The 12969-nt window shown below is 42.2% G+C and overlaps 1 protein-coding gene across 1 annotated transcript; it reads right to left on the reverse strand.

Moving 5' to 3' along the window:
- Positions 1 to 7815: 7815 nt before the first annotated feature.
- RAG1 (recombination activating 1) lies at positions 7816 to 12413 on the reverse strand. Its single transcript, XM_067751760.1, has one exon. The coding sequence runs from the start codon at positions 12411 to 12413 to the stop codon at positions 9282 to 9284; it is 3132 nt and encodes a 1043-aa protein (XP_067607861.1). The 3' UTR covers positions 7816 to 9281.
- Positions 12414 to 12969: the final 556 nt, after the last annotated feature.

The raw sequence follows: 12969 nt of genomic DNA on the forward strand, positions 1-12969 counted from the left end.
TACTCAATAGTTAGAGATGGATTTGGTTTCTGGAAACAGACAAATGTCCAAAGGCTAGTAGGGCGTAACTCTCAGTATTATTGGCACTTTAGGCCCAAAAATGAAGTCTGAGATAACAAAATGGGTTTTCTGATATGCCTCACAAATGAGTGCTAAAGGTAAGTCCCAAAACGCTTTACACAAGAATAATATCAATAAATAAGTATATGGCTTTCCAGCGTGACTATTTTAAGGGACTCTACTCATCTACAAGTACAAATGAGTTCAATGTGTTAGGAGGAGGGAAAGCATAGTGGAAAAGGAGTAGTTTGTCTAAAGGGTGAGATGAAGCTTGTCACGTTTGAGGAACTGAAAGAACATCAGTCTGGGGAGCACACAGTAAACAAGGGGAGCAAGGAGTGGCATACGCAGGGAGAGGTGAGCAGGGCAGGGGCCCCCAGCTTTTCATCAGTACAATAAAATCACATACAATTTCATTCCTATCATGTTGACCTGTCCCCTACTGCTCACCTCTCTGTTTTACTACTCTCTTCACACTTTGTGCTCAGTCTCCAAAAATGCTGAACTGATAACATTTCTGGTGAGCAGCCCTAGTTGTTTCACGCGTACTCAGGGCCTTGGGGCAACCCATTCCTTCTACAGGGCACACTTTCCCTCCTGTACTTTATAACACCTGCCAATACCCTAGTCCATCTGGCCCATTCCTATCCACTCTTTACATCCCAGTTCAGACACCTGCTTCTCCTCCAGGAAGCCTCCTCCGAGCGCCATCGCCTCCTTAATAGCTGTAATGCTTGCAAATCTCTGCTTATAGACTCAGAGTTACAAGAAATAAAACTATTTTTCTATAAATCAACTCACATTACATTATGCATCCCTTTTACTGTGCGTTGGAAATTTAGCTTTAATAAATTTAGAGCTCTCTGTGTTCACCCAACTTTTTCTCCAAGTTCCAGAAGAAATATAATGCTGAGGTGTCAAGAGTAGGAACGAGTGAGGGTGAAGTATCTGGTACTTAGGGTCATTGTCCCGCCTCACTAGCTGCTTCTCAACATCCACACTCCCACCTGGCCTGAGGTTAGCTTGGAAGATGACTCCTGGGTTGCACCTCAGCCTTAACCACAAGGTATTATAAGGTCTAGAATGCTCTCACTCTCTCTCTCCCTCCCTCTCTCCTTCTCTCCCTTTCTCTCTCTCTCTCTCTCTCTCTCTCTCTCTCTGCCGCTTTCAGGTCCCTTCTGGGCTCACATGATGAGGAGATCTTTCTGCCCCTTCCTTTCCCAGCGTGGCCACAGTTCTCTCTGTGAGACCATCTAGGACTTGTCTGTTTTCTGTACCACCCCTGGGCACATCTTCCTGCTCTTGCACCTTTACTGGGTCACAGAACCTCTTCCCAAGTTTCTCTGGCTAAACCACTTCATCACCATTTCGCCTCTGAAAGTCACTTGCTTCTTCTACTCTGTCAGGAAAGTGAGGTGCACCTTCGCTCTGCTCCTGACTTCCCCAAGCTTATCTGGGGTTTCTACTGTTCTCCCAACTCCACAGTTCAACCCAAGGTATAGGATACTTTGTAATTTCTGTATACCTAGTACTTAGCATAAAGCCTGGCATATTATAGGCGCTTAAATTGTCATTGAAATGAACTGAATCAAATTCTTCAGTGAGTTGCATCTGTATTCCAGTATGGGCAGTCAAAGAGACCTATTCATTGCCTAGCTTAACACTGATATAGATATTTAGAGTAAAATAGAGTGAATAAATTATACTAACTGAATAAGCAAGAGATGTAAGAATAAATGGAACCAACAAACCTCTGAATGACCCCATAGATGAGAGTAAGAAAATAAGTATGTCAGGATAATTGACACTGGCTGTGCTAGCAAAAAAAATCCCAAACACCAGTAAATTGTCACAAAGTTTATTTCTCACTCAAGCAGGTTGCAATGCAGGTTTCCCTTATTAAGCTATCCATCTGAGTGGCATTCCTCCAAGATGTGTCCCAGGGAATCAGGCTTTTTCTGTTTGGCAACTTTGCCATCTTCATCTTTATCTTGGATCCTGAAGACTTCAGATACAAGGAAAAGAAAGAACACAGAGAAGGCACACCCTCGTGCAAATGTTTCAGCCTGCAAGTGGTAGATTATTTCCTCTGACATTCCACTGATTAAAAAAAAAAAAAAAAAAAAAAACTAGTTGTATGTCCCCACCTAGATGCAAAGGGGCTGGGAAATGGGAAACATAGTTTAACTGTGTGCCCAGAAAAGGGAAATGGATGTGGTAAGCACGAAGCCAATACCTGCTATAGCATATATTTAAACAACCAGATGAAATAGTCACAAGTACCTGGAAGTTATAATGAAGGGTACTAACAGAGTCCTGTTAAAGTAGAAACAAAGCCCCATGCTCTGCAGACTCATTGCCCCAGTCTGTATTATCTTGTGCTTAGACTGTTTAAACAACCTCCTGACTTGGTCTCCCTGCCTCCACCATGGCCCCTCCAATCATCTGACTGTTCTGAGACCACAGAAATCATCCCAAAATGACATTACATAGGTGAAAACTTTCCTGTGATTCCCCATCTCCCATGAGGAAAAAAGATCCAAATGCCTCAGTATTAAATGGGATGATTCTCTAGGCTCATCCCTCCTCTCCCCTTACCCATTTTGTACATGATTCCTCATCAAAGCTGAACTTCTTCCGTCTGGAAAACCCTTTCCCCTGGTGAATGATTACCATCCTTCAAGATTTGATTCAATCTGGAGGTTCTCAGTGAAGACTTCAGCCCAAGCAGAGCAAAGCACTCACGTTTGTGGCCAAGCCATCCCGCTTTCCCCACTGCTTGCCCTCATAGCATTTATCCACTTACATGACATTTATATGCCTGCCTTCTCTATTTGGCAGTGGGCTCCTAGAAAGCAACTTTGTATCCTTGGTACCAAGCATGGTTTCTGTTACATTATAGTTGCTCTGAAAATGTTTCTTGAATTAAGCTCACTGTATATGAACTGAAATGTACTCACTTCTGCAGTTGTCCTTCTATCTTTCCAGTCTTTAATAAATGAAGGATGAGATATGGAAATAAATCTGTGTTCTAAATATCTTGATCAATCAAACTATCACATCTCATAGAACTTGGGAACAAAAAGTATGGTGAAATTCACAGAAAGAGACGAGGTGAGGTCTTGGGTTAAAATTATTCTCTTTTCTAGTGAAAAGAGTTCACACAAGATTAGAATGGATATCATGGTATATTTAGATAGAACAGGCGGTCATTCTAATCCACAGTGCCAAGAATTCCAAATTATTTATATGCCACCAAATTCCATTCCAGCATAGAATATTGCTTTTTGTCTTGGAATTTACCATTTCCCAAAACTAATTCTGTCAGGAAACATCTAATATAGCCCACTTATTCCTAAGAGAACTAATACCTCATTCTGAAAGCCAGGAAGGAAAAGAAATTTCCGTGAAAAAGAAGGGAAAATGTCAGGGGAAGAAATGCTAACTTTATGAACAGGTGAGGCTGTCAAGTTGAGGATACTGCAGAATCTCCCTGCATCTTCTCCAGCCTAGAGTTGGACACAGTCACCTAACTAAGGGAGTGAGACATATGAATTAGCAGGCAGTGTGTGACCGATGTCAAAAATGTTTGAAATAGCTACCCCATCATTTAAATTTATATGCATAACCTTCTCAATCTTGGAAATCCTTTCACATTTAATACCTTCCAAAAGCATTTCACTGGTGTCCCTCTCCTGGCCTGACATGGATTGCAACAGTTACCTGCCTCAAACTCCGCAATGGTTTCCATTTGCACTTGGGGTAGGATCCAAAGTCTTTACCAAACCAGAGAGTCCTACATTTTGAGGCATCTGCCTGATTCTCTAGACTCATGCAGCACCCTCTTCCTCTCTGTCTGCTTCTGCCACACAGACCTTCCTTCAGTTCCTAAACACCTCCAATCACTCTCCCACGTCAGTCTTCCCATAGGCTAAGTTGACCCAGGTCTATCACCTCTCACCTGCCCTCACCCCACTCATCCTACCAGTCTCCATTAAAGGTTCCTTCTTCCGAGACACTTCTCTGATTCCCCAGTTTAAATTCCATTGTCTTACTGTACTTTGATTGTACCTAGTACTTTTCCTTCATAACACATACTAGACTGTGGAGTCATGCATTTGTTAGGCTTACAGTTGATTCAATGTCTACCTCCACACAGTTCTTTGTGAGCGGAAACCATCTGTGTTCACCGTTATATCTCTGGTGTGTGCCAAACACACGTTGCCTGCTCATAGAAGACATCCTATAAATATTTGTTTTAAAAATAGGCTGAAGTAGTTACAAAGGGTATTGGGAATGATATAGAAATTAGCTGGACCTTAAAGTGTGAGAAGATGCTTCATTCTCAAATGCAGGGGGTAATGTTCAAATACTTGGTCAAAGGGTACAAACTTTCAGTTATGAGTAAGTTCTGAGGATCTAATGTGCAGCTTGGTGACTATATTAATGACACTGTACTGCCTTGTACACTTAAAATTTGTTAAAAGCGTAGATCTTAAGTGTTCTCACCGCACGCACAAGAGGTAACTGTGAGGCACTGGATGAGCTAATTAACTTGATTGCGAAAAGTATTTTACAATGTATATTTATATCAAATCATCACTTTAAATAAATACAATTTTATTTGTCAATAATACCTCAATAAAGCTGGGAAAAAATAGTACAAGGCAACGATAATAGGAGTTTTTTTAAAAAATAAGTGAAAAAAGAGGGTGCAGGAGCAGGTCCTTAAGGCTCCCTGCTGTGCCAAAAGTTAACTTGTTAGATGCTGGATCTGAGATCCTGGGGGACGGGGAGGGGCTGCAGGAACAGGGCCTTTGGGGAACAGGCTACCTACCTACAAGTACAAACATATTTCGATATTAAAAAAACTGGTATGGTTGCATGGAAGCAGCCAGGCTAAATCTGTGTTCTGAGTAGGAGGGAGCTTGGAAGTCTCCAGAAAGTGGCACTAAGTTACTTGAAATTTCACGGATGATGTGGAGATGACAGACTAGTATGATGGTAAGATGGACAGAACTAGGGGGAAGATTGCCAAGACGTGGTTCTGCCATTTTCTGGCTGAGATAAGCTTCAGGGACCATGTGTATAACATGAAGAAAATAGTGGTACTGACTCCAAAAGGATCCAATGAGAAAACCATATGCAAAGTGTCCACCACACTGTTTGGTCAGTGGTAGCTATCATTACTGTTGTTGTTACTGCTGCTTTTGTTGTTATCACTAGGAAAAGAACTGGTCAAAAGAACCTGGGCTCTAGCTCACTTCTACCATTATCTGCGTGGCCCTGGACAAGTCAACTACTCTGACCAAAATGTTGGTATATGAATGTGTGAATTTTCTGGGGAACAGGGTCATATTTTTATCAGACTCTCAAAGGAGTTTAAATACAACTCATTTTCACATCCTACATTTACCTTAAGTATCTGGAACCAAATCGTCTCTCCTATAGTAGTATAAATTATACTCATTGTCACCATTCTGTTGCTTTTTATTATAAGATCATCAAATTTATTTTGTATTTCCCTCAAAAAAAAGTTATTTCATTTTTTTAAATGTTGCACTCAATATTATTATTTGAATACAAATCACAATACTCACTATTTTCAAATTTTAAACTTTTATTTCAAATACTTAAACATAAAGTTGTTAACAATAACCATAACATTAATAAGGAATGAAAATATTAAAATATAAAAATAAGTATTGAAACACATATTTTAATTGAAATCATTTGACATGAAAATACAGGTCCTTTGCATCAAATCACCAAATAAGACAATTGCATCCTGGTACCTGAATTTTTCCTAAAGCAAACACAAAAAAAAGAAGAAGAAGAGTCTTAGAAGCCAGTAAACAAACTTTACAATTATTTGTATGAAAATAAAGTGAAGTGCAATTCCACAAAAAGAAAAATCTCACCAAAAACGAATGAGGTATATATTTATGTAGATTACTATGGTTAAATGAAAAAAATAAAATAGGGACAAAATAACTACTTTTATTAAAAAACCTCTTAACATTGAAAGAATAGTACCGCCTCCCATACAATAACTGAAGACACATACATATCTGCAAGCAAAAATCACTTGCAAGGCTTCCCTGGTAGCGCAGTGGTTGAGAGTCCGCCTGCCGATGCAGGGGACGCGGGTTCGTGCCCCGGTCCGGGAAGATCCCACATGCCGCGGAGCGGTTGGGCCCGTGAGCTATGGCCGCTGGGCCTGCGCGTCCGGAGCCTGTGCTCCGCAATGGGAGAGGCCACAACAGTGAGAGGCCCGCGTACCGCAAAAAAAAAAAAAAATCACTTGCATCTAAATGATGATTCATTCTCCCGACCACCACTGGTGCTTACAAACTCTACCTCCTAGCTGTGTGTAATCTGAATTCTGTTTGAACTAATGCGAGACCCACAAGCTCAACCAAAAAAATCTTTATCTTCATCTATATTTTGTGAAAACAAATGGAAGCAAAACTAAATTTCAGTTCACCTGGAAGGAAAAGGCATCTTTTCCTCCTGCTCTTGCTTCTTGGTGCATATTTATTAATCCCAAAGCACTTTTTGGCCTCATACTGACCATTCATCAATTTTCATCAGCCATTATCACTGGTCCCTGCAGTGCACCTCAGTGGGTTGGCAGGAGAACTTGTAGAATCAGGTTTCATGGGAGAAAAATGCATTGCACGTCTCGTCTCAGTCTATACTTAAAAACAAAACAAAACAAAACAAAAACTCCACTCATTGTGGTGAATTTCCCTAGAGTGTGTGGCTGCATTTACAGTGGGCATTGTCAAAAATAAAACTTGAATATAAAACCAGGGTCTAGTATATTACAATCTCAACCGTGAGGGCAAAAACAACCATAGGCAGCATTTCTACATATTGAAATTCCTGCAGCCAGATGTTCCTGGGGTTTGTCAAAATGTGATCTGATTAAGGGATTATTGGGAGGGTTGTGCTATAAATCATGCTGTTACTCACATGCATTCAGAATAGTTCCTAAATGCTAGAAAAGTTGAATTTAATATTGGAAAGTATTTACATTGCCACCAATCGAGTAACAGAGTAGAAGTGGGAAAAAAATCTACAAACCAGCACCAGCATGCTTCAGGGAGTAAGATGATTACATGAATTTATCTGTTTATTCGTGCAGAGACATGCTGTAAGGATTAAATGGGATGAAGGAAAGTCATGGCTTCAAAGCCCATTTGTTTACAAAATGCAAAACTTAAACATTTTCAAGAAAAAATAAAATTAAAATATGTATATCTTTTTGAAAACTAAATTACAAATGTCTTTGTAATTTATGTATTCTATATATATAAAGAAAGAAAAAACTCTGTATTTTTTAAATGGAAAAATACCAGGTTCAATCCCTGTAAAAGGACCAAATGCATACCATTTAGGATAATATCACTGATGCACGTTTGACAACCAAATTACAAAGCTCTTTGATATACTCTGTATGAAGAGTGGCAATTAAAACCAATAAAATCAAAGGAAGAAAAAAACTAATTAACACTAACATATCATTATGACTCACTAGCATATAAAATCCCATGCCTGCTCTAAACTGCCAACAATTGGCAATTCCCAAATTTCTAAGGATACAGACAATAGTTTCCCAAAACTGGAGCCACCAGAGGTTTGGGAGGCTCTTGGGAATTTTGGCAATTCTTTCTTCCAGCAAAAGGCCCAAAGCACACCAAGGACTTAAAACCCACCCATCCCTGCCCCCAAGAAATGTAATCCCAAGATTACAGACTATAGTGATTAGTTGTAGATTCTAAATAAATTATATTACTTCCTTATTAAAAAAAAGAAAAAATCAAAAAAAAGTGGTTAATTTTCGTGGTAGAAACAACGTGGAATTTGGAGACAAAAGGACTGTGTTCAAATTCCAGATCAGGTATGTACTATCCCTGTAACTTTGGGCAAATCATTTAACTCTCCACCAAATGAAAATCATAAGCATGCCTACCCCATAGAGTTGTAGTGAGGAAAAATGAGGCAAAATGAATGTAGAAATATTCTAAAAGTGGCAAAAAAAAAAAAAACAACCCTCTACAAATATTAACTCTTCCACTGTACCACGAGCAGGCTCCATGTAAACTTAGCAGGTGAGAAAAGTACAAAGATATCCTGCTACAAAAATCTTAATACACTGAAAGTAAGCTGATCATAATAGAAAAAAATAACACATTGCAAAGGGAAAAACTCCATGAAAAATGGATTTAGTAAAACTGACCCAGGTTTCAAATGAAGAAAACCTGGCAGAAATTTTCAGCAAGACTGTTTTCATACAGTAAACAAAACCAGATTTTAATAGCCTCTGTGGCTTTGAGATTGTATGGAAAAGCATTTGGAGAATCTAAATTAATTAAAAGTAAAAAATAAAAATCATACCTGGCTACTGATAGCTAAGTAAACATGTATTATCACAAGATTTAGTAACCAACTGCAGCTAACAGTTTTATTCTCCCTTTATAATTGAAAAATCCATGGTACCAGATGATCTCCTAAACTCCAAGAGTTACAACAGAGATATCATTTAAATCCAGAAAAAGACTGATTTTCCAAAAATCTTCTGGATGTAGGGTATTTCTGCATAAGTGTACCAAATGACAAAATGCACCAGGAGCATTGTCAAGGTCATTGTGCCATACAAATGTAAGGTATGATTATTAGAGAGATCTGAAAAGCTTTCCTGAATCTTGTAGAATAAGCCAAAATATGTGAAATTTATAAAATAAATAATTCTGCAAAAATGATATAGAAAACACACATCTCAATATAGAAAACACATCTCAATATAAACTAGAATAACTGGGGAGGTGGTGGTAGATGGAAACCACAAGTCAAATTCCTCTCCTGCCTTCACTGGCTGTCCTTTGACAACCTTGACTTTGATTTTCACGTCACACGGTCACACATACACATATCTTTGTTCATCTCTGGTCCCCCGCAGTTACTCCTGTTCTCAGCTATTGAGCTTTCAAATAACTGATTCCTCCTGTTGCTTTTCTGAACTCCCTAAATGGCTCAAGCAATCAGCTCACCAGTTATCCATTCCTGACATGGGTTCAGCATCTGTGGCCTCTCCAACCTACCACCGCTTGGGTGGTGAAGCCCCATACACAGGAGTGAAGGGTACCAGGAGGTGGTCACCATGCCACCCAGAGGAAAATTTATTTGCAAAACCAACTCATAAGGGGCTGCCCTTCTTAAAATTCCATTGAATTTTGAGATTCTGGAGAGTCCTCTAGGTCTAATGAGTCCCCTAAGCTTCCCTGGGAGTTTATGGTAAACCCTGAAGTTTTCAATGCATTATGAGCATTCATAAACTTCTGCAGGTATTTGGAGGTATACAACCAGTGATGTTTCAAGACATCTTCCATTTCGTAGTACTTGGACTGCCTGGCATTCATTTTCCGGAAGCGCCTAAACAGTTTGTTGCCAGACTCATTTCCCTCACTTGCCCAGGCCCCAATGGAGCCATCCCTCTCAATAATTTCAGGGACGTGAGCCAGGGTTTTGTGAAAATAATTGGTGATTTTGCCCTCGTATCTATACTTGAACTTGGTGGAGAGGAGCTCAGCAAAACGCTGTGAATTGAAGCTATACTGGCAGAGGGATTCTGGGCACTCCTTAGCAGGGCATGATGATCGCCAGACGGGTTTCATCTTCAAATAAAGGTCCATTAGTTCCCTCAGAGCTTCGTGCCTCTCCTCGGAGGGAATTAATTCACAAACTGCTTCAACCGTCTCTTTGGTCATGAGCTTCCTGGCAAAGTTGCCATTCATCCTCATGATTGGTTTCAGATTCATCTTCTTCCGGAGGTGCTTGTCCAAGGCAGCCTGCCATCTTTTCCTCTCCTCTTTGGAGGCACTGGGGTTCTTATACACCTCCCCTATCTCCAGCTGGAAAATCTTGTAGAACTCAGCTGCGTTGCCGATGTCGCAGTGGAGTGCATCTATGGAAGGGACCGTCTCAATGAAGGGTTTGGCCGAGACCCCCTTCACCCGGTCCCGCAGTTCCTCCACCGTCTCATGGTATGGGTTGGAACGCCAGACCTCATAGCGTTCCAGATTATCAACGTGGCTTCTGGTGATGGAGTGGAAGACAAGATTTTGAGAGGCTTCCAGGCGGGTGGCATCACAAAGCGTACAAATGTAGACTGAGCCCGAAGCCTCGAGTCCTTCCACTTCCCGGACAAGTTTCTCATCATACCCGGTGCCCCTAAAGATGAACTTGAAAGTCCGGAGGATGCCTCCCATCTCAAGCATTAATTTGCTGCTCTTCATGGCCTCCCTCTCGGCAATGAGAGGGCTCAGGATGGCCGTCAGGGTCTCGTGGTCAGACTCATCTGCCAGCATGAGGCACAAGGGCTTGCAACACAGTTCAGAGTTAGGCTTGACTTCCTCAAACACCTTCACATTCTGTGACCCGTGAGCGATGGTGATTTTCATGATCGTGAAGGAAAACCGAACTGCCTTTTCCGGAACTGCTGGCCCACTGCCGTGCTTCTCACCCACGTCTCCCATCCCATCACAAGACTCCTTCACCACTACGGTGAAGGGGCCATTCAGGTAGTCCTCGAGGTCTTGGTCTCTCATGCCCGCCAGGATGTCTTCTTCCATGTCCATCAGAGCAGACACCAAAGCTGAATCATAGCGGAAGCGCTTGGCGATGGTGTCCACCGGGTAGTCATCCACAGAGGAGGACAGTCCAGACAGTCCATCAATAATGCCCACGTCAGTGCTGGAAGACACGTTCTTCAGAGGTGGCTGCCACTCGAAGGGGTGGTGGCCTGGCAGAAGGGCCTTCTCAGCACTCCGAAGGGCGTGCAAAGGCTGGAAGATCTGCCTGCCTGTGATGGCCTTCACAGTCCTGTACATCTTGTGGTACTGGCTGCAGCTGAGGAAGGTGTTGACACGGATGGCCAAGCAAACAGCCGGCTGCAGGCCGGAGCCCCGTCCCTGCATGATGGCCTCCAGCTCGTCGGCTTGTCTGTGCTCATTCCTTGCCCTCAGAGCCAGCAGGAACAAGGTCAGGCACACCGCCTTCACATCTCCACCTTCTTCTTTGTCAGCGAAAGCCTTGACTTGCAGCTTGAGCTCCCTCAGACGGTGCTTCTGAGCCCTCCGGGTCAGGGACAGGAGATGCTGGCGGGGCCGGCCCCCTTTATTAATATGCACGAAAGTCTCTTTCGATTCCTTGTGGCTTGAGACATGGTGATTATATTTTTCCAAGCTGACCTCCTCATTACACTCTTTGGCTGGACATTTCACCATCAGGGAATTCAAGATGCTCAGAAAAGACTTCACTGGACTCTCCAGGTCAGTAGGGAAGCAGGGGTACCGGCAAGAAGGACAATAATTTCCCATGACTTTGAAGCATCTGAGAATGCAGATCCTGCAAAATACATGCTTACAACTGGTCTCTACAGGGTCCGCCAGAATGTGTTCACAAAGCTGGCAGGAGACAGATTTCACAAAGTGCGCCGGGAAGTCCAGTGCCAGGAGCTGGGTACTGAGATGTATCTTACTGCAGCTGGCGATTTTCTTCTTCAGTTCCTTGCTGCTGATCCCGGCCTGGGCTCTCCTCTTGCGCCGACGGACTTCTCGAGCTCGGGCAATCACAGTTCTGAGTTTTTTGCTGAGCTGCGTGCTTGGCTGATGACCCTTCCTCTTGAGTCCCTGACGGGCAACGTGGCAGATGTCGCAGGGTGTTGTGTGGGAGGACCACTCCATGGTTGCATTCCTTGGGGAGTAAGCCTCACACGGGGCACTGCTAAACCTCCTGTACATGAAGCTCCAGCAGTTATGGCAGAACTCAGTGGGATGGATCGAGTCCACATCGGCCTTCACATCGATCCGGAAAACCCTGGCAATGAGGTCTGGCCAGGACGTGGCCCTCTTTTCCTTCTTTCGTAAAAGGACTTGGGTTTTACCATCCACAGGCCCATGGACTGGGTATCTCCTATTGTGCCCATCGGCTTTGAAAGGATTCCCGCAGATGCGGCAGAGATGTCGCAGGTTGGCTTGGTGCATGGCTTTGTCTCTTGCTTTCCTGTCATCATGGGATTTCTTCAGAAACTTTGGGTGGGGCTTCAATGCCAGTTGAGTCAGAGCTGATTTCTGACCACCAGGTGTGTCCAGGACTGCTGGAGATTGCTCTAGAGAGGGTTTCCCTTCGGAGGAATCTTGCTTTTCCCCTTGAGCATTTTCAGGTGCCTTTTCAAAGGATCTCACCCTGAATAGCTTAAATTTCCAATCTGAAAATTTAATACGTGGGTGCTGGAGTTCGTCTGGGGCGGAACTGAGTCCCAGGGTGGGTGGCAAAGAGACAGCCATGCTGACTGAGGTACCTGGAAACAATAAAAACAAGTCAGATTAGGAAAAAATTTCAATATCTCACTGATGTGCATTGGAAGGAATACAAATGAGTACATTCAATTATTCACTTATTAAATCATCCAAAAAGATAATTATTAAACCTCCTATTTTAATATACTATGTTAGGTGCTGATCATATAGCGGAGAGAGAGTCATTCCCTGTTCTGACAGGGCTGATGGTCATTTATACCATGTATCTAATTACATGCAACACCATGGTTTATTTCACATATATATGTACAAACTTACTTTTTTAACTTATTATTTTTTGTTGAGGTATAGTTGATGTACACTATTACATATGTACAATATTATTTCCCTTCCGGTGAAATCTTAAGGTCTTTGAGGACAGAATCCTTGAGTGATTTATCTCTGTCTCCCCAAGTTTCCTAGCACACATTATGTGCTCAATAGTTATTTGCTGAATAAATGCAAGGAAAAGCTGTCTACTAAACCAAAGAAAAGTCATATTTTCTGCATTGTATCAGTCTCATTGCATTAGCTGGACAATATA

Source organism: Pseudorca crassidens, chromosome 9 (assembly GCF_039906515.1).
Source record: "Pseudorca crassidens isolate mPseCra1 chromosome 9, mPseCra1.hap1, whole genome shotgun sequence".
NCBI lineage: Eukaryota > Metazoa > Chordata > Mammalia > Artiodactyla > Delphinidae > Pseudorca > Pseudorca crassidens.

Coding starts and splice junctions, on each gene's coding strand:
- RAG1 (XM_067751760.1), bottom strand. CDS start 12,413: ATGGCTGTCTCTTTGCCACCCACCCTGGGACTCAGTTCCGCCCCAGAC.